This window comes from Barbus barbus (genome assembly GCF_936440315.1).
Source record: "Barbus barbus genome assembly, chromosome: 35".
Taxonomy (NCBI): domain Eukaryota; kingdom Metazoa; phylum Chordata; class Actinopteri; order Cypriniformes; family Cyprinidae; genus Barbus; species Barbus barbus.
In genome coordinates, this window is record NC_136763.1 from 13,248,161 (window position 1) to 13,275,481 (window position 27,321).

At 36.4% G+C, this 27,321-nt stretch overlaps 1 protein-coding gene across 1 annotated transcript in view; it reads left to right on the forward strand.

Annotated features, from left to right (window-relative positions):
* LOC306854648 (phosphatidylinositol 4-phosphate 3-kinase C2 domain-containing subunit beta-like) overlaps positions 1-27,321 on the forward strand; it is a 50,766-nt gene that overhangs the window by 17,103 nt on the left and 6,342 nt on the right. Inside the window, exons 11-28 of the mRNA XM_079392829.1 lie at positions 746-941; positions 3,889-4,011; positions 4,482-4,649; positions 5,267-5,378; positions 11,410-11,552; positions 17,389-17,577; positions 18,811-18,904; positions 19,066-19,160; positions 20,011-20,191; positions 24,751-24,858; positions 24,960-25,052; positions 25,150-25,279; positions 25,473-25,609; positions 25,855-26,024; positions 26,234-26,390; positions 26,542-26,651; positions 26,874-27,075; positions 27,160-27,284. Coding sequence (XP_079248955.1) covers positions 746-941; positions 3,889-4,011; positions 4,482-4,649; positions 5,267-5,378; positions 11,410-11,552; positions 17,389-17,577; positions 18,811-18,904; positions 19,066-19,160; positions 20,011-20,191; positions 24,751-24,858; positions 24,960-25,052; positions 25,150-25,279; positions 25,473-25,609; positions 25,855-26,024; positions 26,234-26,390; positions 26,542-26,651; positions 26,874-27,075; positions 27,160-27,284 — 2,533 coding nt within the window. The remainder of the gene's footprint in view (positions 1-745; positions 942-3,888; positions 4,012-4,481; positions 4,650-5,266; positions 5,379-11,409; positions 11,553-17,388; positions 17,578-18,810; positions 18,905-19,065; positions 19,161-20,010; positions 20,192-24,750; positions 24,859-24,959; positions 25,053-25,149; positions 25,280-25,472; positions 25,610-25,854; positions 26,025-26,233; positions 26,391-26,541; positions 26,652-26,873; positions 27,076-27,159; positions 27,285-27,321) is intronic.

Sequence of the window (27,321 nt, forward strand, 5' to 3'; positions counted from 1 at the left end):
TTCTCAAGCTTGCGGTCATCCCTGTTGCTTGTGCACCTTTTCCTACCCAATTTCTTCCTTCCAGTCAACTTTGCATTTGATACTGTATGCTTTGATACAGCACTCTATGAACAGCCACACCTTTCAGTAATGACTTTATGTGACTTACCCTCTTTGTGTAGGGTGTCAATGATTGTCTTCTGGACCATTGCCAAGTCAGCAGTCTTCCCCATTATTGTGGTTTCAAAGAACAAGAGAAACTCTGAATTTATACTATAGAGATGGTTGTTTAATGAAACTCAAATATAAATATTCTAATATATTGAGATACTGGATTTTGACTTTCATGAGCTATAAGCTCTAATCATCAAAATTAAAACACAAAAACTTTTGAAATGTGAAGTTTTTCACAATATTCTAATTTTTTGAGATGTACCTGTATATTCGATTTTTCCATCCTTGGAATATATGTTCAAGTGTGTCTTGTTTGTTGGAAGAGTGTTTGTAGCATCCTGCTATGAGGAAGTCTGTGGTCTCAGATAAAGGCATAAACAGGAATGATGCAGCCTTGTGCAGGACACTTGCAGCAACTAATGTCCTTCTGTCAGCTTTAACATGTGAATTCGTTCTGCTGCTCCATCCAGCGTTCTGTGAACATAAAATGTATAAGATATGAAAAAGCTTCATGTTAGGGATAATGTACAGAATCTAGTTTTTCAGAGTGTGTTGTAATTATTGGTAATTCTCAATTTTTTTTATCTTACAGTGGCAATTGTGGAGAAGTTGACTGCAGCCATCTTGGATCTTGTGGAGCTGTACTGCAGCACTTTCAATGCCAATTTCCACACCATTCCACACAGCAGCAGATCCACAGCCCCCATACAGGAAGCTGGCATGGTCACCAACGTGCTTTCTTTTAGCGTTTACGCAGCTCATCGCATCCCTATCACATGGGCTGCCAGGTAGCGCTATATTTCTTGTTTTGGTTTCATCACCTTGTGAAATCAATTTCAATTTTTAATCAAATTCAATCAATTTTTAAAGAAATTAATGATTTTTTCCAGCAAGGGTGTGATCAAAAGTGAGACATAATTTTACTAAACTGTTTCAAATAAATGCTGTTCTTTTGAGCTTTCTAATAAAAAAAAAAAAAGGTTTCCACAAAAATATGGTGTAATGGCTGCTGGAAACTCAGCTTTGCCATCCTAGTATTAAATTACATTTTAAAATGTATTCAAATCAAAGTTATTTTAAGTTAATAAAATTTCACTATATTAATGTTTTTACTATATTTTTGATCAAATAAATGCAGCATTGGTGTGCGTATAAAAGATGTTCAAATACATTTTGACGACCCCAAACTTTTGAAAAGTAGTGTTTACTGTAATACTTCATTGTTTGTTGTCAGCTGTGCACTGTGTTCATGTAGCACAAATAAGGTTGCTAAAAACAATGAAACATGGAAGAATATTACTACAACTCATTGTCTACTGTCAATCTTTCTACAATTGTCTTTGTAGAAAAAAATAAAATGAAAAGTGGGTTGTTTTTTGACAGTTTGAACAAGTTCAGATTTGCACTCATGAGCGTTCTTGTTTGTTTTGCAAATGGATGAAAAATCCGGAATGACAGGTTTTTAACAGACGTTCCATGATATCATATTACATGCTGTGATTACTGCAAACCAAAAAAAAACGAAAGTAGAAAAATATTAAAAAAATTAAGGCAAATCAAACGGATTCAAAAGTGCCACAATATGTATTGATCAGAAAAATAATTCTTGCTTTGCTTTGGGGTAAGTAGCCCTTTTTTGTATTTGTTCAGGAAGTGCTGCTTTCCCAGCAGATACCAGATTGCATGCTCCGTCTGTTGATCACTTGCTCAGGATCAGAAAATCTACTAAATATCATTCATGTAGATAAAAAAAAACCTGACTGTTGCATTTTTAGATGGAATTCTGTGAAAATGATACAGGAAAAGTTGAATTGTGGAAGAAGAGCTGCAGCTGTACACCAGCTGTCCACATTGCTGATGCCTTTCTGTAATCGAGCAGGATTACTTGGTGTTATGATCTATAGAGAGGACTCTTGAGAATGGCATGCCCTCTTTTTTTCACTCTTTATCCGCCGTCCTAAGCCAGAACTGTGGCGACTGCTCCCACCAGCATGGAGACAGATGCTGCCAACCCTAAATGTCACTACACCTCGCCCAGTCGTTCAGTGCTAAAATAATACAGCCCCTTCCCCTTCTCCACACAGCACAGGAATGGTCTCTCCCACCCACTGACCTGAACTAGTGCTCTTTGTCTCCCTCTGAAACTGATGCTGATTGTGGAACAAGCCATCACAAAGAAACATGTATGGGAACTCAGCAAAACCTTTGACCTCTGGAGGCCAGGCGGAGGGCAAGCTGGGCACCTGTGCAGTGGTGATGGAGGGTTGACATTTTTCTTGCATCCCATCTGCTTTAGGCAATTAGAGTCAATCAGATGGGCTGATCTTGGATCAGTCTGAAAAGGCGATTTTAAACATGAATATAGTTAAATGATTTTTTTGGAGACTATAGCCATGGTGGTTTTTTCTATGCCGTGTTTTTGTGGATCCATCAGTATTAGGATGATTAACATTAGTATTTCAATCACGTGTTTTTCTTTACTCTCTGGTATTCCATTTTGCTTGGGAATGTTTTTCTTTCTATTTAAATTGGCCTCGGGATAGTTCATTTCCCGTTTAGGCGTCTCTATAAGTGCTTGAATTGAAGTTGAATGATGTGGGAGAACATTAGATAAAGTTGGGATTAGGAGAGAGAAGTTGGGAAATGTGGCAGGGTTTCCACAGCCATTAAATTAGCTAGTGAACCCAAATATAAAAGCATGTCTGTTTAGTAAAAACTTGATTGTAAAGCACTTTATGTATGTTCTCCCCCCATTCTCCCTATTCCCTAGTTCGTTTATTGCAAGATGATGGTTTTACTTCAGTAAGCTTTTTAAAATACTTGTTTAAGATCTTGCCAGTAAAAAAAAGGTTTAGAATTTTTGTTTTTTAAACATCTTGTACGTTTTAATTTATTTTATTTTTATGCAACTCCTTTGTAATTGATAGAAAATTAACTACCTACCTAAAGTATAAAGTAAAAGCTATGCCAGTCACATGGAACTCTGGATTTGTCGTGGTAAAAAAAAGTGTCACACAGTAATGGCAAAAATGTCACTAAATTTAATGCAGACATGAACACATTTTTTATGCTGCTCTCCTAAATCATGCACACTATTCGCATTTTCTCAGTCAGTGCTTTAAGATGATTCATTTGAAATTTAAAAGGATTAGTTAACCCAAAAATGAAAGTACTGTAATTTATTCACTGAATGACCTTCTTCTGTAAAACACTAATGGAAAATTTTGTAAAAAAAAAAAAAAAAAACAGTGCTTGTCCGTGCAATTGCCGTTAAAGGGAACTGGAGCTTTTAAGCTTCAAAAAAGATGCAAAATCACCATCATAGCATCTTAAACCTGGTCTATATTATTTGTAAGCTATATTACTATATAGGTCTTCTGATATCATTGAGTCAGTTTTCACTGACAATCTTGACCATGCAGAATTCACTGGAGGTCTTTGGAGTAGTGATGTCTAATTTGTGAATGGGTCGTTCTTTTGAGTCAAATCATCTTAAAGAATCCGTTTGTTCAGTGCATAAAACTAGACTGAAACAATTCCCACATCTGACTCAAGTCTCTGAGTTTAGTGCAATTTGGTCACAACTCTTATCAGGTTAGCAGCAGCTCCCTGGAAAGAAAGGTTTTCAGTGATTTAATGTCCCAAATATCTTGGCTTCTGTTAGATGTAACTTGTTGCCATTTGATGATCTCACCCTCTTTGTCTTTCTCTCTTTTTCACATAACCCATCTACAGCTATGAAAATTTCTTCCTGTCCTGTTCTCTCACCCATGGCGGAGTGGAGCTTTGTGCCCCCCAGCACACCAGTAAACAGTCGGTCAGCAAATATCTCTTCCATCTGGTGGTGTGGGACCAGAGGTAAGCCTGACACCAATCCACACACACTACACAGTCCCATAAATACTATCTCTTTGAGGTTTGTCGCAAATAAATGGCCTAGTGTTTGAACACGTTAGCTATAAGCTTGTTTACCAAGTATTTCAGACATCATATTTGAAAATAGCACATCCAGCTCAGCTTCCTGTGGCTGTTTTTGTACTCTGCCGCCTTATTGTAGAGTTTTGGTATTGTTCATGGATATTTTAGTGGACAGTTGTCCCTTGTTTTGTTTTTTTCCTCCATCCTGGTGAATATATTTAGTCTCATGCATGTAGGTGTGAGTTTATACTATTATAACTCCAAGTATAGGTGTTTAAAAATAAAATGTTGCATTTATGTTGTTGTTCTTAGTTTTGAGCAACTGTTAGAATTCCAATTTTATCATTTTAGGAAGCATTGTCAAAAACTGGTGTTATACTCATTTTAATTTTGTCTTTTTCAAAATACAGAGTTTGCTTCCCCATCCAGATCAATCAGTTACCAAGGGAGTCACAGCTGACTGTGACGCTATATGCCACCCCCCTACCACCCCCTGTAGGTGCGGAGGAAAAGAGCAAGCAGAAACGCAGCATTGAGGCTTTAGGTTGGGTCACCATGCCCTTATTCAACTTCAGACAGTAAGCATGGATATGTCTTTTTTTATTATTATTATTATTCCTGGTAGACTTTCCCATTTTGTGCATTTTTGTCATTAATGATAATGCCATGAGTGCATATTATACTGGAGGGCATGAAAACAGGCTCTTTAAGCACTAGAGTTCTGCTGATACTCACCTCCTACAGCAAACAGTTGTGGTGATCAGAACAGGCTGACGTCTGCTAGTCTAGCGCGGCCTACAAACGCTACAAACACGCAAACTAGTGCAATTTTTTTTTTTTTTTTTTGAGTGTGCACCAGTTCCTAATTAGAGGTGGCAAATTGAAAAGCGGATTGCTATATATATATATCTCTATATCTATCACATAATATATTTTCCCTTAAACATATACAAGGATGTGTCTATATTTGTATATACATAATAAATATACACAGTACACACACATTATTTAAACAAAACCTTTATTTTGGATGCGATTAATCACGATTAATCATTTGGCAGCACTACAAATATATTTACCTTTTGCTTGAAAGATAAAGACATAAATATACTGAGGTCAAGTATCTTATTGTCCATATTCTGCATACATAAGCGGATGTTAGGTATTTTCAGACCCTGTGTTCCCTCTTACTTAGTGTTCTTACATGTGGGAGGAAGCTTCTGGGTCTCTGGCCTTCAACCCCCGGCAGTGGAAACGCTCGCTCCAGTATGCCCAACTTCAGCCAACCAGACAGCGTCATCCTTCAGGTTCGGCCTTTTGCTCAATCTAAAGTGTAGTCATATAGTAAACTGTTTCCCACTTGTCCTACTTTATACTCTATTACTCTTAACTCTGACTCACTCACGTTCTCTGTAAACTCCCGGTTACTCACAACACACCATTCCATACACTCCTCCTCCTATAATGTGGTTTATATTTCTTTTATCCAGGAGGTTGCCTTGTACCAAACAGGCCCTTAACAGGCCTTAAGGATGAGACTTCCTGTTTAAAACAAACCCACCATCTCACATGCATTTTTTTTTGAAGGTCATTTATGCATATACACCCAGTAAAGTTAACTTTTGAGAACATATGCATAGCTAACAGGTTTAAGCGGTATATTTTTGAAGGCATGTCTAGTTAGATTATATGTAAAAGAGTATAATGGAGGTATAATGAAACTTTTCTCCTTGGCTCATAACTTCAAGAGTAATAGGGTCAGGCCAGTGTGCAAATGGAAATGTAGGAAGGAACTGTCCCGCTAAAAGTAGGTCAGGTTGCTCTGCAGAGAGAGAGACAGATAGATACAAAATTTTCACTTTCATATGCATCTAAACAGCCCCAGGCAAAATAAGCATAGGAAATATTTTGATGACACAAACTACATATTTTATTCTGATTTTGTTGCTGCGAAAGGACATCAGCCCATCTGTATAGGATAACTAGTAACATAGTACTTGTTTTGTTTTGAATCAGACATAACCAAACTAATTGTTAGTTAATTTTTTCTTTTTGCCAAATTCATTAAAAGGAACCATGTTTTAGAAGAAGTCTCATGCTTATGAAGGCTGCATTTGTTTAAGAATATAGTAAAAACGGTAATATTGTGAAATACTACCACAAATGAACCAGCTGTTTTCTATTTTGGTATATTTTAAAATGTTTATTCTTGTGATGGCAAAGCTGAATTTCAGTGTCAAATGATCCTTTAGAAATCATTCTTATGTGAAACATTGCTTATCAATGTCAAAAACAGATGTCCTGCTTAATATTTTTTGATGAATAGAAAGCATTTATTTGAAATGGAAATGTTTTGTTACATTATAAATGTCTTTACAGCTACTTTTATTTGAATGTATTCTTTTTGAATAAAAGTATTAATTTCTCAATGCTAACTGAACCCAAACATTTGAACAGGCAATGGTACCTCAGTATTTGACCTATATTTCTCAGACAATGCGTGTACACATTCAAAAGTATGGGGGATGTTTATAAATATATTCTTATTACTCCATGCATAACACATTTTATTTATAGCACTCTGGTCACGTAAGCAGCGCGTTTCTGGGTTCATAGGATCACAGAATTTGTTTCTCCACTGTGAATAAATCACCATCTGAATCCATGAGTTTTATCACTGAGGTACCATGTAAATTTACTTTTACAGATGTCCCCTTGAGAAACGTTTACCGATTAGGGCTGCGCTCAGACGATCATCACAAACACCTGAGACGTCACCCCAGATCTTGTGCACGCTGAGTCACCACTTCCTCCACATGCAATAATATCCTCTCAACACATTTAGACGTGACATTTCAAAGCCGGTCTCTGTAAACAGCCTCCCCGTTGGTATTGTTCTGAAACTGTGTGGTAAATCACGTGTGTTCATGGTTTTCTCTTCTCTCGGATGGGCCTCTGTGAAATTCCCACCCTCCGCACAGGCCTCCTACTATACAATCCCCGTTCGTCTTTCTGCCATCTCTGTGTGCCAAACCAGCCCATAGTAGTGCCAATAGGGCTCTTTTGTGCCCGAATGGCATGGCTTTGTCTAAGGGCAGTGGGCTGTGCAGTTAAACTGGGAGCGAAGCCTGGTTCTGTGCTTATTCAGTAGGTTCTGCCCCTGATTTAGGTGCCGGGTTATTCGGTGTGAGGTGTCAGATTTCCCTCAGTCAGTCCCTGCAATCTGCCTGTTAAGACAAGATGCATCTGGGGCTCGTTAAATCTACCTAATGTGCGCTCGCTCCCTTTAGCTTCTCTCCTTCTCTTATCCATTGCTGGTTTTCTCTTTCACTTTCTCTGACCCCATTTTTCACATTCTTTTCCTTTTTGCTTTTCAGTAAGTAAATGTTTTTGATACTTTTCATGCTGAACCAAGTCCTACTTTATCAGTTTACAAGTAATTCATAATTGCAAATATGATAAATATTTGCATATGCTCATAGACAATGTAAAGCAGGGGCGGACTGGGACTAAAAAGTGGCCCTGGACTTTTTGGCACAGAGCGGTCCACCACACCATAAACCCACCAGCTTATTAGAGCTATTTTTAACACCACTGACTAATATACAAATATTGCACAAAAGAAATAAAAATGCTTTAAAAAAAGTATAATCATTAACATTAATGAATGACTGTCATACTACTTTACATTATAATTTGTCTTCCTGGTGTAGCCTACATGGCAATTTGTAAATAATATTTTTACACATCTCTTTTACATAGAGGGAATGTCACTAAAGTTAAATGCCTACCATAATTTCAGTCCATATAACAATGCTGTGCTCTACGACTTGAAATGTTTAGAATGTGGACTGTTTTTATTGTGCCTTTCAATTTCTTGACAAGATTTTTTTTATATATGATAAAGAATTTTATGATGATGAAAAATACACTAAACCGTAATATGTGAAATATATAGTTACAATTTAGAATAGCTGTTTTCTATGCAAATATATAGTAGTAAAAAACACATCTGTGATGCGTTTTTCAGCATCATTACTCCAGTCTTCAGTGTCACACGATCCTTCAGAAATCATTCTAATATGCTGATTTGCTGCTTAAGAAACATTTTTGATTATTATCAGTGTTGAAAACAATTTTGCTGCTTCATATTTTTATGGAAAATTATAAATCACCATTCAGTCTGGAGTAAGATTTAAAAAAAAAAAAAAATCAATACTTTTATTCAACAAGGTTGCATTAAATTTATTTAATTGACAGTAAAGATATACATACTTCAAATTATTTATAGATGATAAATGCTGTTCTTTAACTTTGTATTCAACAAATAATCTTGAAAGTTAGAGCCACAGTTTCCGCAAAAATATTAAGAGACAAAAACATTTTCAATATTGTTAATAAGAACCATTATTAATAACTGAGCACAAATAATAATTGAAAATAATTAAGCAGCAAATCGGCGCATTAGAATAATTTCTGAAGAATCATGTGACACTGAAGACTGGAGTAGGCCTAATGATACTGAAAATTCAGCTTTGATCACAGAAAAAAAATTATATTTAAACGTTAAAGCATTAAAACATGTACATTTAAAATATCTTAAGAACGTTCCTAATCACGGCCCTTGAAAGTGAAAGTCTTCATATTTACAATGCTCTGCAGTAAGTTTGAGAACTACATTTTCATTTTGTTTTACATTTTCATTTTTTTCTTAGACACGTGAAATTATGGAAGAAATATAACGATATACAAACATTCACTGTTATCTTATGTTTGCTGAAAACGGCTATGTAGACTACACTGTGGCCAATAATGTAAATGGAATTCAAATCTTAGAAATTCGAAAAGTCCAGTACTAGTTTGCATCCCTGAAAATTAATGTCTGTTGTTTAACATTTTTTGAAAACCGCTGGCAAATATTGCTAAATTGTCTCATGTTTTGCTGATTAGCCTACATCTTACCTCAGCTCACATTCAATGTCAGCTCAGCTTTGTGAACCGGAAATCCCGCCGCCTTCGATTTGATTGGCTAAAACATTTTTACATTGTCGAGCGCTTTTGAACCACTGACTGAAATGGGCAGGACGAGCCATTTGTCTGGGCCGATGGACGGATATAGGCTACGTAAATTTACTATAATCCATTCCTTATATTTACGCGATGGGCTGATGTTGTGCCCGTTTTCAACCCCTGTCAAATTATTATGCCCTCATGTTGAAATCGCTACTTGATTGCCTAATCCTAACCCCACCCCTAATCCTAACCCCTCCCCCACACCTAACTCTAAACCTACCAATACTGGGGGGAAGTAATCTGGCAGGGGTCAGAATTTGGCACAACACCGGCCCACATTGTACAGCGACCCACCAGGAAAACTCCCGGTGCTCCAGATGGCCAGTCCGCCACTGATGTAAAAGGCAGATATTAAGGGGAGAAATTGCAATATATATATTAATATTGTCTGTTAATGATTGTTAAGCTTTGTCATTTTATGTATTAGTTAATGTCTTGGTCAAAAGACAATTACTGAGAAGCCTGATATTTAAAGCTGATATGTAGCCTAGCTCTGGTGTTTCTATATTGTAACAAATTGCCAGTAATATATACAAAAATAAATAAATATTCAGTTTGTTTTTGTACATCTTTATTTTTTAGTGTTTTTAGGATGTTTTAGTAATAAATAATTTGTAAATATTAAAATTATTTATTGTGGGCCACTGGTTGAGAACCATTTAATTAGACATAGTATACAATTTCAGTATCGGCCATATTTTGTTTATTTTTTACTCAAGCTAAAACAATATCATTGTCAGATTTTAGTGCTAAGTTTGAAGAATTGTGAATTTTTGAAGCATGACAAGTTTTGTAGATTTGTTTTGGAGATTTTGCTTTTCCCTCATTCTAATAGATATGATTTGTATTTGCATGTAGATTTACAGTAGAGATTTACAGTTTAGATGGCTTATTTAATTTTTCACAAGCAAAAAATACACCTCTAATTCATGAACAATTTAATGCATTGTCTGTCTCAAATATTTTCATTGCCCGAGTAGGAAATAGCTGCCCAGTGGTGTAACCAAGATGGCCGCTTGAACTGACTTGCCTTATGGGTGGAACATTTGGTGTGAAAGTCATGAAATGGATGAGGGACTTGTGTGTTCTGCTCTGCTAATGGATGAAGTGTGATGCTGAGAGGCAAATGGCAATAAAGACAGGACGGATTTCAGCCCGGGCTGACAGAAGTGTGAAAACAGACCCAGATGTCCCAATCATGAGCTTTGATTTAAAGCTTTTTTCATTTTCTTGATTTTATTTTTTTTTTTTAAACCAGGTTTTTGCTGCGTGTGGCTGTAGTTTCCGTTTGTCTTTAGCTCAGTGTATATTGGCTCTCTGCTGTTAACATTTAGTGTTAGTGGTATTTAACTTGGCATGTTTAAGGTGAAAGCCTCAGCTGTTCATGGAGCTGTTATGGCTTTCAGCACTCGAGTTAACTGCTGCCAGCCGTGACCGTGAACCTTAGTGTTTGCTTTGGATCATAAACCTCCTAAATTCACTCTTGTGCCATCTTTGCAACCCATGGGCTAGAGTAAATTTGACCTATGATAGCCGTTTGTTTTCTTTATATCATTAACCCTCAGTTGAACAGAATAGATACCTATTAGGGTTGAGTAATATATTAAATATTTATGAAATACTTGCATTAATTTTGCTGGTGACAAAGCTACATTTTGAATATGATCTCAATGCACTTTTTATTTGCCCATTAAGTTTCCTAAAAACTAGAATAGACTGTTTAGACCTTTTCATGCAGAGTAATGTGTGTGTGTGTGTATATGTGCGTGTTATTTTTATTTATTTATATATATATATATATATATTACTGTAAATATACAGTAAAAGGTCAAGTTCTCTTTTGTGTTTGAAACCTCTATTGTTAAAGGGTTAGTTCACCCAAAAATGAACATGCATACAAAAATGAATGCACAGCGCTCACAGCCTGGACGGCTTCCGCGTACTGCAGTCAGCGGGAAGTGAGAAAAAAAAAAGTGTTTATTACGTTTGAAATATGAATATTTATCTTACAAAAACACATGGATTTGCTACAGGAGGCCTTTATTCACCCCCCGGAGCCGTGAGGCACGTTTTATCATGGATGCGCACACTTTTTCACGTCTTCTAAACTGTTGACAAAAAACACCCGCTTGCCTCATTGTAAGGGTTGGAGGGGCCAGGACAATTTTTAATATAACTCGGACTGGATTCGTCTGAAAGATCAAAGTCATATTCACCTAGGATGCTTTGAGGGCTCATTTTCAACAAAACTCCTTGTATTTTCAGGTGGACTTTCCTACTTCTTCTTTCGAAGTGCGCTTCAGCACCCCCGCTCCTGCAGAGTTCAGCCCCAAGTACGAGTTCTCCCGTCTGGACCAGCTCAGCCAGAGGCAGCTACATGATGTCTTGCACAAGAAGTCACTTTTCTGGTGAGTTGGAGGTCTGGTAATCCTAAAGCAACTGACGCGTCTTCATCTAATTATTTGTTTTAATGTTTTCAAGATCTTTCCATGAATGGGGGGAGGGGGGAAGAAGTTTCCTTTCTGTCAATATTTAAAATGCTAAATATACCTTGTAATACTTAACATTGCATATTTACTATTAGATTTTTATATATAAGAAAATATTGCTTCTTTTTCAACCAATACGGTGTCCTCATTTTAGAACAACTCAGTCTGTCTGGACTGACACAAAATAGATTGGACAGATCAAAATTAAAATTGACACAGCCTGATGTGCATTTATTTAATTACACCATGTTAAACACTCCATACGATATTCTTGGTAACCAATGGCTACTAAGAACATTGCATCCGTAGTTGCTCTCGCAGTTCCTGCTTGTGGCAAAGCATCATTGTTTATTTCACCTTAGCTACTCCAGCTAAGTAATATTTAATTATTAAATAAAATGAAATAAAACTATTCATATTTATTATATATTTAATTTAATTGTTAATTTATTAAAGGGATAGTTCACCCAAAAATGAAAATTCTGTATTAATTACTCACCCTCATCTTGTTCCATACCCGTAAGACCTTTGCTCATCCTCAGAACACAAATGAAGATATTTTTTATGAAATCCGAGAGCTTTCTGACTAGGGTTGGGCGATGTCTACAAAATTGGTATCGGACGATGTCTAGAGTGAAACATCGCGATGGACGATGACATCGTGGGGGTGTGCCCAAAGCGTGAATCCATATTCAGTAAGGCACAGAAAAAAAATAAGGATTGCTAACGGTTGCCTGTTACATTACAGAACATAAAATTTTATTTACCACATAAACAGAGTTGACTGAGGACGATGGTGAATGATTTGCAGATCCTGAGCACCACTGACAAACATCTAATCTTGTAAAATGTGTGGTTAGTACTGACTGCCGCTCTGTAGTATAAACGGTAGTCTGTGCGATCGCGAATCTCGAAAGTAAAACTAAAAAGCGATCGTGCATGCATTCAAAAGCAGTTTCAATGTCAGGCAGAATAGCGGCTCCCTCAATAGTCCATGTGACATCAGTGGTTCAACCATAATGTTATGAAGCTACAAGAATTCTATTTGTGCACAAAGCCCAAGCTTCTGTTGACTTGAGAAGCAAAGATTGACGCAACGGTGTTTGCTTCTCAAGTCAGTGGAAGCTTGGACCGATTCTGAAAAAACTTTGTAGATGATCTGATCATTTGCTCAAAACCAGCAACATTTTGTTGGAAAAGAAATTGCTGAAAGCTGGTTCTCAGGTTCTTTGAGCCTGTGAGTTAAGATCATTTACATCTTACGTTCTCATTCTAGCTCAGTCATGGAATGCACTTAGTGGGCATTCACACTGTAAAATGATAAACAGAATGCAGTGGGACGATATACAGATGAAGGTTATGAAAATCGCATCTTCTCCAAGACAAGGATTGATTAATGCATATTCAGACACAGCTGTTGTTGCTCATTATTCATATTTCAGTGACACACAGCATGAAATCTCTTTTCTGCTCTCAAACGAGCATGTCTGCATGGGAACAGAGGTTGAAGATTGAAGATCAGAGTGATGTTTGTTGAGGTGGTGATCAGACACTTATGAGAGGATGAAGCTGGTTTCAGATCCTTCCTTTTCGCTAAGAGTTTAAACAACCAGCATTACCCACTTCCTTTTGTCCTCTGTGTTACTCTCTGCTTCCCCATCTCATCCCTCCTTTCAAGTTAGAGTGGGAGGAATAGAGGCATCCATGCGGAGTTGGAAAAGTTGGAATGTGAGAATGGTAGTCTGATGGGAGGGGGAGGAAAACAGGAAATGAGTACATGCACACACTGTTTTAAACTTTGCACAAATTATATATTTACGATGACCATATACTGTACTATTAAAAAGTTAAAAAAATGATTAATACTTTTATGCATTAATCAAAAATAACAGTAAATACATTTTATGTTAAAGATGTATATTTCAAATAATGTTTGACATCAATTGATTTCCTTTTTTCTTTTCTTTTTTAAAGAGACCTTTTATACAGCAATGATGCATTAAATCAATTAAACATGACAGCAAAGATATTTATAATGCTCCAAAAAATATTTTTTAAATAAATGTTGTTCTTTTAGACTTTCTATTCCTCAAAAAAATTAACTTCAATCAATCAATAGTGGTTTCATCAGAAATGTCAAGCAGCATGACTGCTTTCAACAATGATAATAATGGAATATGATGAAAAAATATAATGTATACTGTATTTTTTGATTACGGAAATGCAGCCTTGGTGAAAGTGAGACTGGTTTAAACATTTATTTGATCGTATATGTTGTGTAATTTTATAGTATAATGTTTAATATCTAATATTATGATGTTATTTTATTATATTAAATAGAATGTATAATTATCATCTGTATGTGAAAATCATTTCCTTATTGTGCCTTTTATAGATCAGGTCTTTATTCTGTTCCCTATGTTTGAATATGAGGACATTTCTGGTGCTCAGCAGGGCTTGGTGCTCTACATTACTCACTTTGTTACGGTCAACTTTAGACAGCTGATGTGGATATCCTCCCCAGCTGGCTCTGTTCCTCTTCTCTTTCTCTCTCAGCTGTTTTTCCGCTCTGCCTCTGGTGCTCAGAGCCTATGGAGCTCTGAAACATTTGCTGCACTGTAAAATCTGGAGCCACACCAGCCAGGAAATATTCAGTCATAAATTGTCTCCAGCTCTGGGATCAAAGGTTGAGCGTTTGAGCTGGGTGTAAACTGTCTGATCTGGCTTGTGTCAGCAGAGAGTTCATGTTTCTTCTCTTCTTTTGTTGTAAATATATAAACCGTGGTGGGAGTTTTAAAGGCAGTTTATCGATTCTAGAAACATTTGTTCCTATTATGGTTGCTCATTTTCTTTTTAAGTGCTATTGACTATACCTCATTGTGCAGCTTTTTTTGAGGGGTGATCTGATTTAATATTTTTATCTTGTGAACAAAATGGGCAGGTAAAAAATAATTAAACAAATTTACACTACCATTGTTTCATTGAATGCAGTAAATGGTAATATTGTGAGATATTACAATTTAAAAGTAACTTTTCTATTTTAATGTAATATTTAGATGTATATTTAAGTGTATTTCTTTGATTGCAAAACTTAATTTTAACCCATTACTCCAGTCTTAGTGTCACATGATCCTTCAGAAATCATTCTAATATTTTCAAGATTCTTTGATAAATAGAATATTCAAAACAACAGCATTTATTTGATAAATTAATCTTTTGTAACAATCTGAATTTCTTGATTAATTTAAGTGTGTTCTTGCTGAATACAATTTTATATATATATATATATATATATATATATATATATATATATATATATATATATATATACATACATACATACATACATACATACATACATACATACATACACACACACACACACACACACACACACACACACACACACACACACACACACACACACACACACACACACACATACATATACAAAAACCCTAGCAACTTCCCAGAACACCCTTGAAATTGGATGGTAACATGCTACAAAAACACCCACAACACCCTTAAATTGGAAAGTTTATCTATCCACCCAAAAGTTTGTGCAGATCTAGACATTTCTGTTTTTTTTTTGTTCCAGCAAGAACGTTTATTAAATGGGGCAGTCGTGGCCTAATGGATAGAGAGTTGGACTTGTAACCCAAAGTTTGCGGGTTTGAGTCTCAGGTCCGGCAGGGATTGTAGGTGGGAGATTGAATTACCAGCGCTCTCTCCACCTTCAATACCATGACTGAGGTGAGACCCTTGAGCAAGGCACCAAACCCCCAACTGCTCCCTGGGCGCCGCAACATTTCTCCGGGTGCCCACTGCTCCGGTTGTGTGTTCACGATGTGTATATGTGTGTTTGTTCACTATTCACTGCTGTGTGTGTGTGTACTTGGATGGGTTAAATGCAGAGCAAAAATTCCAAGTATGGGTCGCCATACTTGACCACACGTCACATCCTTTCCTTTCTTTCCTTAAGTTTAGTATTAGATCAAGCCCATTAGGTTGTCCTTTTCTATAGCGATTTATTCGCAGAAGGGCCTCTGGGTTGTCTTGGGCAACTGCAGCCAGAAATCAATATTCCTCCAGCGAATTGTGGGATATGTAGTCATCTAATAACAGTAGTAATTGCATGTTGCCGTGAAGAGTGTGGGTGTGACCGTATGAGGCTTTCAGAACCCTTCCCCCAGTATATTGAGCTGTTTGATGACTGTATGGTTACGGAGCAGGAGCAGAGGTAATTTGATCCGGGGGTCTTGCCCTACGGCTGTCATCCCTAGAGGGAGAGGCCACTCCCCAACATCAATTCAAAAGCCTGCAGAAAAACACAGTAGCTAAACAGTGGAGCTAATGTGTGTCGTCTTTAACAAATGACATCCAACCACATGCTAGGATGAAGGACCCAAACACATCATGAAGTGTTTTTAAGCATGGATGGTGTGTGTACAGACTATAGCTAGATGTTGTCGATCCTCTATTTTCAAATATTATTCATGAAAGTTCAGTAGTTTAACTTGGCCTTCTGTAGTGTTTACCTCTGGACTCAGTGGGTTTGATGCATCAGTGTAGAAGAAAACATGCAGCTTAAATTACCTAGAGATTGAGTGTGGTTATTTTCCATCCTTTACTGCAGTGAGAGCCCATGCACAGACACCTTCCTGGACACGTTATGCTGTCTTAATTGCTGTATCAGCATCTTAATTTTGTCAAGATAGAAAGATTACTTTCTTTATCAGATTGGGTAATCATGTTTTTGGACTATGATGGCAAGTAGATGACAGATTGCAAACCATGGCTGCTTGTCTGGAAACAACATTAAAGTCTTACGTTTGCTGTATGCTTGAGCTGTCATGAGAAATGTCTGTAACTATGTATTCGTTTCCAGGAAACTGACCATCAGACCGATGGATTGGGAAAACAAAAAAATATATATATATTTAATGAATAATAATAATAATGTCTTTATTTGACACCTTTTTTATTAAATGTTTTTTTTTTTCAAATTGACAAGTTTTGTTTGTGCTGAAATGGAGTAAAAACTTGTACAGCTCTTTTAAAATACATTTGGTACAATTTTGTATTTATTATATATTATCATAATAGGATGTGTTAGGCATGTCAAATGATGGCACTTGGCACGTGCATTGTTGTAAAATAAAGCAATATTAAAAATAAAAATAAGTATTTGTATTATGTGTGTGTGTGTGTGTGTATGCATGTATGTGTATATATTATATATACACATATATGTACACATATAAATAAATACTGGTGTATATGTAAAACACACTTATTGTATTTTTTTGGATTATTTTAAATAAACAATTTTGTTTTACTTGTAGAGCTCATTTTGCAATTATGTATTTATTATGCATCTCAAAATATAACCCATTGCACATGCAATAACTTGCAAAATAAAGAGGAAAGTATTTTAAATAAAATATCTTAAAATTAATAAGTGTTTTAAATATCTTTGACTACATTATTTTAAATAAATTATAAATAATTTTTTAAATATTTATTTTCCATTTGCAGCATGCTCGTGCAAGTGCCATAATTTATTGACGTAAGATATAATAAAGAAATTGTTATATTTGTATGTAGAAATGTACATAAAAAAATACATATACAATGTCTTTGTTTTCTTTATATTACTGATTTATTATTTAAATATTTATTTTAGAAGTTTGAGAGTGCTGTACACATTTGTTTTTTCTTTGTTCTAACTTTTATTGTTGATCCATTCATCTAGGTTGACTCCAGAGGACCGGCGTCTTTTGTGGGAGAAGCGTTATTTCTGCCACGTGGAAGCCAGTCGTCTGCCGCTGGTCCTGGCCAGTGCGCCAAGCTGGGAGTGGGCATGTCTGCCTGACATCTATGCCCTGCTCCGCCAGTGGGGATGCATGAACCACCTGGACACCCTAGGCCTGCTGAATGCCACGTGAGTGTTATGGTAACCATGGCAGCAGCTTGCTCCATTGTTTAGCTGGAGGCTAAGCAGAGCTTGACTGTCCTTCAGGCTGATTTGAGTAGACCATGAAGAATTGACCTTTTAGATTTGTCCAGAATAGCACATGTGGAGAGCAGATATCCAATGGCTACTCTCAACATTTACTGACATGATTTTAAAGCTTTGTTAGTGTTAAAAATCAAATCAACTTAACCAAGAACCACCAGGGTGGTCTACTAGCTCTAACAAGGTTGACCAAAATGGGGTAGTCCGCCCAAAACTCAAAATTCTGTCTTTTATGTGCCCTTATGTCATTTCAGGCCTGACTTTATCTTTCTGTGGAACATAAGTTATTTTGATGATTGTTGGTAACTAAACCGTTTCGGTTCTGTCACGAGTCTGGGCTGCAGTTCTTCCTTTCTCCACTAGAGGTCACCATCTCCCGTCCTCCCGGACTCCACTCCCCTAACTGCACACACCTGCCGCATATCATTCACCTGACACTCATTATTACACCCTCAGCTGTTCCCCATTGCCACAGACTATATAGTCTCCCCTCTCTCACCACTCTGCCTGGGTGAATTAATTATTTTGTGTATATGCTAATGGTATTATTGTAGTGTTTGCTCTGGTCTGGGATACATGCACTGTGTTGCCGTCTCGTATCCCATTCCGTTACTGCTTTGTTTTTTGCCGTGTTGGCTTTTTGGTTATATTAAATACCCTTACCTGCACTTGGACCCAGGCTCTGTTTTTTCCACTGCGTTCTCGAAGTGTTCCGTGACCGGTTCCCATTGACTTCCATTGTATTTTTTGCTGATACAATGAAAGTCAATGGGAACCGAAACGGTTACCAACATTATTCCAAATATCATATTTTAAGTTTAGCAGAAGAAAGTCAGTCATACACGATTAGAACATCATTAGGGTGAGTAAATGACAGAATTTTCAGTTTTCATGAACCTGTCCGCTTGACTTTGACTTAACCGGCCCGATCACTGATCAACCACCTAAACCAGCTTGAACTGGATTATGACCATAAATGACTTAACTCAAAACCATCAACTGTTTTGAAGAGTCCCAGATATTTTTCATATAAAATTTCTAAATGCATTTTATAGTGGCCACAAGCCAAAAAAGCGCCACAAAAGTCAATTTTCGTTTAAAAAAAAATAAAAAATAAGAACTGTCCATTTTGATTTCATGGTGACTTTAATGTCCCAGGTTTCCAGATCAGGAGTGCAGGCGGACCGCGGTACAATGGATGGACTCAATCTCTGATCCTGAGCTTTTGGATTTCCTTCCTCAGTTAGTGCAGGTAACAAAGGCCTTGTATCTCACTTCCTTTCATGCTCTCACTCCATTCCATCCTTTCCCATTGACCTTGATCTATATCCTATCTTTTTTACCTCCTGTCCGTTTTGTTCTCTCACCCTTCCCATCCAACAAACTGCTCTCTAACACTTTCTCTTTGTGTAGGCGCTGAAGTACGAGTGTTATCTGGACAGTCACCTGGTGCGTTTTCTCCTGAGGAGGGCCATCGGTGATGTGCGCATTGCTCACTACCTCTTCTGGTGTGTCCTCTACACTCTGATTATACTTAAAAACCCAGTGCCCTTATATAGAGCGCACGTACTGAGAAATCAGGTCATGCTGGTTTGTGCTCTCACATTCAAGATTTGTTTATATAAACTGATGAGATTTGAATCCTTATAGTTAATGAGATGAACCTGTCAGCACCATGAATGCATGATACTTTTTATACACATTAAAGTTATGCACATGTAGATTCACGTACTGATTGATATGAGCATCTATGAAATCAGCTTACAGCTCCACCTGCTGTATAGAAGAGGTCATTTGCTTTCTTGGATCATTCATAACCTTTATGAATACTGTTGTATTTTACTATTGCTAAAATTTAAAGAGAAAACTATATTTTAAGTAATATTTATTATTAAAAATGACATTAGAATTTTGCATTGTGACATTCTATTCAGAACAATTAAGCCAATTTTTCCCTACAAATAAAATGCACGTTCTCTTATTACTGTAACATTATAAAAATGTATATTAATCTTTCTAATTTAAAGAATTTATATATCATGGTAGCATATGTTGTACTGCCTTTTCTAAAAATGCAATATTTTATTAAATTTATATTAAATTTAAACGTCTTACTAAGAAAGGAAAAAATACTGTAAAGTAATGAGAATCAGCATTTAATAATGAGAAAGGTAATACTAGATGCATCACAGTTATAAGAAATGTGTGCTTAATTGCTTGAAAAATGTCACAATGTGAAACATTCTAAAGCTTCCTAATAGCAGATTACATGTTCCCTATGCGAAATAAACAATCTCACTGTAAATATGATAAAAGTCATAGGACTTAATCAATGTTCGTTTGTCTTTCTCATTGTAGGTTACTGAAAGATACTCTTCAGGACTCTCAGTTTAGCGTGAGGTATCAGTATCTGCTGGCGGCTCTTCTCTGCTGCTCTGGTCGTGGTTTGAGGGATGAGTTTGATAGGCAATGCTGGCTGGTCAACGTTCTGGCTAAAGTGGCCCAGCGAGTTAGAGACTCTTCGCCTTCATCCAGACAGGTCAGCTTCACAATTCCTCATTTCCTCATTTATTTTAGTATTATTTATATACACACGTGGTACCAACACATACATTGTTGGTACCCTTGGTAAATATGATCAAAGAAGGCTGTGGAAATAAATGTGCATTTTTGATCCTTTTGATCTGTTTTCTAAAAATTCATTTATGAAATATCATTATGAAATGTTTTTCTCTCACATTGAACACAATAAACTCCACTCTTTTATTCAATACTTTTTGAAACCTCCATTTGCCAAAATAGTATAGGGTTTTCTATAGTATAGTTTTTATAGTATAGAGTTCTCTCCTATAATGCCTGATGAGGTTAGAGAACACCTGACAAGAGATCAGAGACCATTCCTTCATCCAGAATCTCTCCAGATCCTTCAGATTCCCAGCTCCATGTTAGTGCTGCTTCTCTTCAGTTCACCTCACTCATTTTCTACAGGGTTCAGGTCAGAGGACTGGAATGGCCATAGCAGAAGCTTGGTTTTGTGCTCAGTGACGCATTTTTTTTATTTTTTTTAAAGGTTTGTTTTTGGATTATTGTCCAGTTGGAAGATCCAAACGTGGCCCATTATAAGATTTCTAACAGAGTCAGTCACTTTTTGATTTTATTTTTAATCTGTTGGTATTTGATAGAATCAGTCATGCCATGTGTCTAAAGAAGCAGAAATATAGGCCCACAACATTAAAAATACAGCAGTAAATTTCTATCCCTGTGTGCACCAAACCCATCTTGAGTGTTTGCTGCTAAAAAGCTCATTTTTTTGTTACATCTGATCTGACCATAGAAACCAGTTCCATTTGAAGTTCCAGTCGTGTCTGACAACTGAATATGCTAGAGATTGTTTTTTGGTGAAAGCATTTTTTTTTTTTTTTTTTCTTGAAGCCCTCCCAAACATGTGGTGATGTAGGTGCTGTTTGATCTTTTTTTTTATATATAGGTTTTCTGACCCTGAAACTCAACCTTTTTCAGCAATTCTCCAGCTGTGGTCCTTGAATAGTCTTTGGCCGCTCAAACTCTCCTTCTCACCGTGCATTAGGACGATATAGACACACGTCCTCTTCCAGGCAGATTCATAACATTTTATGTTGATTGGAAATTATTAATTATTGCCTCGATGGTGGAAATGGGAGTTTTCACTGCTCTAGCTCTTTTCTTAAAGCCACTTTCTAATTTGTGAAGCTCAATTATCTTTTGATGCACATCAGAAAATATATTCTTTAGATTTTTCTCATTGTGATGGGTGATTAATTTGGAATTTGGCCTTTTTGTTTTCCCTCCTTTTTATATTTCTGTGTAGGAAGCCATGGCTGGATAATTTCAAGTTCATAATGACGCTGGTGTGCTCAAAATTGTGAATATGAATGGGAATATATTTCAGATATATTTCTCAAGAATTTCTAGGGGCACCAGTGATTGTGTCCAACATGTATTTGAGAAAAAACAATTTCATAATGATATTTCCCCCATTTTAAATTCTTATTCTACAATGAAAGCTTAGATTTTTGTGATAATATTTTATTTATTTTTTTAAATAAAAGATCAAAAAGATTAACAATACACATTTTTCACAGCCGCCTTTGATCATATTTACCAAGGGTACCAACAATTTTGACTACGTGTGCACTATTGTAGTATTTTTTTTTTTAAGATCTTTTTTTATTTTCAGTTTAAATGTCATTTGTATGTGCTTTTTGCCTTTTTTTTTTGTTTGTTTCTTTTTCTTTAGATTTTGGGTTCCTATTAAAACTTTCAATTTTAGTGCTTATTTAATTGAGTTAGTTGTCAAAGAAACATTTATAATTTAACTTTCTTTTTTTAATTAACTGAAATGCGTTTAATAATTTTTGGTTTAGATTTGTTTAGGCAACTGTAACAACAGTTGTCTATTTCAGAAGGTCCAATCAAGTGAACATTGCAAAAATTGTAGGACTTCATCATAAGTCCTCCCCTTAATATGCGATCACAAGAAAAGTATTTTAAATGCATGTGGTATTAAAGAGTAAAAGATGTCTCCTGTGATCATGTGACTACATTTAAATAGAGCCTTGGGGGTTTTCTGATGAGCAGAGATGTAAAAAGTACTCAGCTTTTTACTCAAGTGAAAGTAAATATACTCAGTGAAAATTTTCCTCAATTAAAAGTACAAGTATCTGGCCAAAAACATACTTGAGTAAAAGTAAAAAAGTACTACTTTAAATTGTACTCCAATTTTTTTTCTTTTTCTTTTTCTGACAGACATCCATAAGTTTGGTTAAAGGGAGAAAACTAAACAAAATGCAATGGCACAGGTCAAACACACATCTAGTGCAGTGATCATTAAAATGCAGCACAGCGGAAAACACACACAAAATTGCAGGGAAAGGGATTAAAAGGAAACTCCATCCTTTCCACCCTCATGCTATCCCATATATATATATATATATATATATATATATATATATATATATATATATATACATACATACATACATACATACCCACACACACGTATGTATGCATGCATGCAGTGGTGTGAAAACGTGTTGGCCCCCTTACTGATTTTTATATTTTTTTTTGCCTGTTTGTCACACTTTAATGTTTCAGATCATCACACGAATTTAAATATTAATCAAAGATAACACAAGTAAACAACATGCAGTTTTTGAATGAAGTTTTTTATTATGAAGGGAAAACAAAATCCAAACCCACATGGCCCTGAGTGAAAAAGTGCTTGCCCCCTAAACCTAATAACTGGTTGGGCCACCCTTAGCAGCAACAACTGCAATCAAGCGTTTGCGATAACTTGCAAACACACTTTTTCACACAGGGCCATGTGGGTTTGGATTTTGTTTTCCCTTCATAAAAAAAGTATGGGATGTCCAAAAATGACACTTCAAAAACTACACAGAGTGAATATGACAGTAGCTCATACAAACCCGTTAATGAATCAATATTTTAAACTTGACCGTCGTGAAGTTCACTTCGTGTGGTTTCTGAAGTGGTCCTGTCCCCTTGCATTACACGGACTAAAAATCTTGGTTCCACTTTATATTAGGTGGCCTTAACTACTATGTATTTAAATAAAAAAATAAGTATAATGTACTTATTGTGGCCATATTACATTGCAAAACACTTTTGCTGCTATTGAGGTGGGATATGGGTAATGTTAGGGACAGGTTTGGGGGTATAGGTAGGTTTAAGGGTGGGTTAAGTTGTAAGGGATGGGTAAACAGTTTAATTATAAATGTAATTATCAAATGAATTACAGATGTAACTACATAATGGTATTTTTTAAAATAAGTGCAATGTAAAAACATGTACACAATAAGTGCATTGTATCAAATGATTAATTTAAATGTAAGTACATAGTAGTTAAAGCCACCTAATATAAATTGGGACCAAAATCTTTGCTTGTGTTCATCTGAAGAAAGAAAGTCATAAATATCTGGGACGACATGAGAATCTTAATTTTTGGGTTAACTATCACTTTTAATAACAATGTGATGAAGAGCTTGGACACTTATTCCAGACAGAATGCAAGAATGGGCTGAATTAATGAGGAGAGTCATAGAACTAAAACATACAACATTAACGTTTTGAAAGGCCACTTTTTTGGTGTGTTTTCTACGTCACGTAAAAGGATAATTAAACATTTAATTGTTTATTTGGGGCATTTTTATTTGGGCTTTTTTCAGCATATATTGCTACATAATTATTAGTGATTATATGAATTGAGCAAATCATGTAGTTATTAAGATTAAAAAAAATAATCATTGAGTTCAAATTCCTACTCGATGTGTCACATAATGACATATTATTAATGCAACTTATCCATTACCTGGTAAGAACATCACAACATGAATTACAATTAAGTAAGCATACAATGTTAATTTAAACACTTTTTTGGAGATTTGTAACATTTAATAAAAAAAATATATAATAATTCCCACAAAAATATTGATTATTTAAATAATTGATTTTATTTGCACTCAATCTTGTGCATTCAGCCAATATATTACACAGCTAATGGCTCTATCAAAACACTCTATTTTTGGGGGGAAAACACAACTTTGCTTCCTCAACATGCTTCCTCCGATTTGATGGTGAACTTTTGAAGCTAGACATTTACCTGATGAAAGTCACAACTGAAGTAGAACTGTGTGCTTGATGCATGAAAACAATGATCAATGATTCTCACGTCAAGCACACACTTTTGAGCTCCCGTTTACCATATTTAATGTGCATAAGATAAAATAAAAATGTAATGTACTTTTTAAGTTGAAATAAAATTAAGTAAAAAGTACAGTTTTTTTTTTCTTCAGAAATGTAATCAAGTAAAAGTACAAGTAGTCAGTTTAAATTGTACTTGAATAAAGTAAAAATCCCCCAAAATAATACTAATACTAAATTTCTCATTCGGTTGATGGCTGTAATGCTCCTACTATTTTTAGCTTGAAAGAACAGGTCTGTGCCAAAGACTGATTGTTGATCCCTGAGGCGCATTTTAATGTTCACCAGACTGCCTGGTCAGCACATTTATTATGGTTTGTCTTTTTGTCTGGTGTTCAGACTATTCTCCGGGAGGGGCTGGAGGAGGTCAAGCAGTTCTTCTCTATAAACAGCACCTGTCGACTTCCCCTGAACCCGGGCCTGTTTGTCAAGGGCATCAACATACAGGTACAGATTGCGTCTTTCTATATCAAGAATGTGGAGGTCATTGTATTGTTCTTGTTGACACATCAGAAACAAAATGTATCTCTCATTCTGTCTTCATGTAGTCTTGCTCCTACTTCAACTCTAATGCAGTGCCCCTCAAGCTCTCGTTCCAGAACCAGGATCCTTTAGGAGACAACATCAACGTCATCTTTAAGGTAACGCCTTCTCATGGTATTTGTACATTATGGATCAGTGGTTCTGCATTGAAACAGTTTTTCAGATGTTGTCTTGGTTGTGGGTTTTCTTGTTCAGTCTGGAGATGACCTGCGGCAGGACATGCTAACTCTGCAGATCATTCGGATCATGAATAAGATCTGGATCCAAGAGGGACTTGACATGAGGACGGTGATCTTCCGCTGCTTCTCTACTGGACGAGGCAGAGGTAAACGCCCATACTCCAAATGTTAACTACAGTATTTGCTATCCCAGAATTAATTTTTAGGGTAATTTCCTACTTTATATGTATATGCTCCACTCTATAGACCATATCTAGACTGAGATTTAATTGTACACAATGTTAATTTCTAAGGATGTGAATGGAAGTCATTTTATAAAACCTCTTTGCTCTTGTCTAGGCATGGTAGAGATGATTCCCAATGCAGAAACCCTGAGGAAGATACAAGTTGAGCATGGAGTGACTGGTTCCTTCAAAGACCGACCTTTGGCAGACTGGCTGCAGAAACACAACCCTACTGAGGATGAGTATGAAAAGGTACAGCTGTGCTCTGAAGCAGCATCACTCTTCATTTGCATTTACTAAACCATAATGTATGTGCAAACTGTCTTTTGCCATAGCACGTCAAAATGATCCATGCCTGCTTAAGTTGCATTGGATTGCATCATGTTTATTTTGCATGTCCTAGTGATATGAAAGTTAGTTTTCATATTTGGTGATTTATAGCTTTGCTGACTGAAAGAGGTTAGTTAAACTAATTCTGTTGATTTGTTTTTTCACAGGCAGTGGAAAACTTCATCTATTCGTGCGCTGGTTGTTGTGTGGCCACATACATTCTAGGAATCTGCGACCGCCACAATGACAATATCATGTTGAAGACCAGTGGACACATGTTCCACATTGACTTTGGCAAGTTCCTGGGGCACGCACAGATGTTTGGCAACATCAAACGGTAGGAACACAAAAAAAACATGAAAAAGAATTCCTCTGCCCCAGATTTTGATCACTGTAACTGTTGTCTCTCGGAACAATGTAGACCGTATACAACCTGTTTCATATTGCTTCTCTTCAACGGACCAGAAGAATGTTTTTGAGCTAAACCAGATCTGGGGTGTTGATTAGTAAATGTTAACACAGATTTGAATCTTTTTGTTTTTATAGGGACCGGGCTCCTTTTGTGTTTACGTCTGACATGGCGTATGTCATCAATGGAGGTGACAAGCCATCCAGCCGTTTCCATGACTTTGTAGACTTGTGTTGTGAGGCCTACAATCTGATTAGGAAACATACACATTTATTTCTCAACCTGCTTGGCCTGGTGAGTTTCCATACTTTTCTTAGTTTGTACTTTTAGGATGTATCCACAGAGTTGAGGTTAAGTAATGTTCTATGGCTTGCTTTATTGTTTGCCTATTATTTGAATTGCATTGTCTTTCTGCTCTCACAATGTAACCTTTTTTTGTGGGCAGATGCTCTCCAGTGGGATACCAGAGTTGTCTGATGTGGATGATCTGAAATATGTTTATGATGCTCTGAGACCACATGAATCAGAAGCAGATGCCACTATGCACTTCACCAGGTGGGAACTAAGAGACTTTGTCCCATTTGCTCTTGATGTCTGTCTTTTTAAAGAAACCATTGAGTGTTGCCTTTGGTGCCAGTAAGCAAGCACCTAACAACCAGCAGGAACACCTTTGCAACCAATCAGAACATCCTAGCAATTATAGCTGTCAACAGTTATTATTCTCCTTCAATTGCATCTGCCTTTTAGCCGTCATCTTAATCTTCTCCCCTGTTCTAGGCTCATCGAGTCCAGTCTTGGCAGTGTGGCTACTAAGCTCAACTTCTTCATCCATAACCTGGCCCAAATGAAGTTTGCTTCCTCTGAAGAGCGTCCCGTTCTGTCATTTGCTCCACGCGTCTACACTCTAAAGAGTGATGGAGTTATTCGCAGCCTGTTTGTTTGCAGACACATCAAAACCTATACTCCAAGCAAAGGCTATGTAAGTCTGCTGCATTATAAGTGCATTTTAGCCTAAATCCATTTATGTGCATCTCCGTGTTAATGTATTTTTCTCTTAATGCAGTCTTATGTTGTGAAAGTGGAGCGGGATGGTCAACAGGGGTCAACTTTAGTCCAAAGGACTTTTGAAGAGTTCCATGAACTTCACAGAAAACTGCAGCTCATCTTCCCTTCCTCAAAACTACCCAGGTACAGTATTGAAACCTGACAGAATTGTGAATTATAT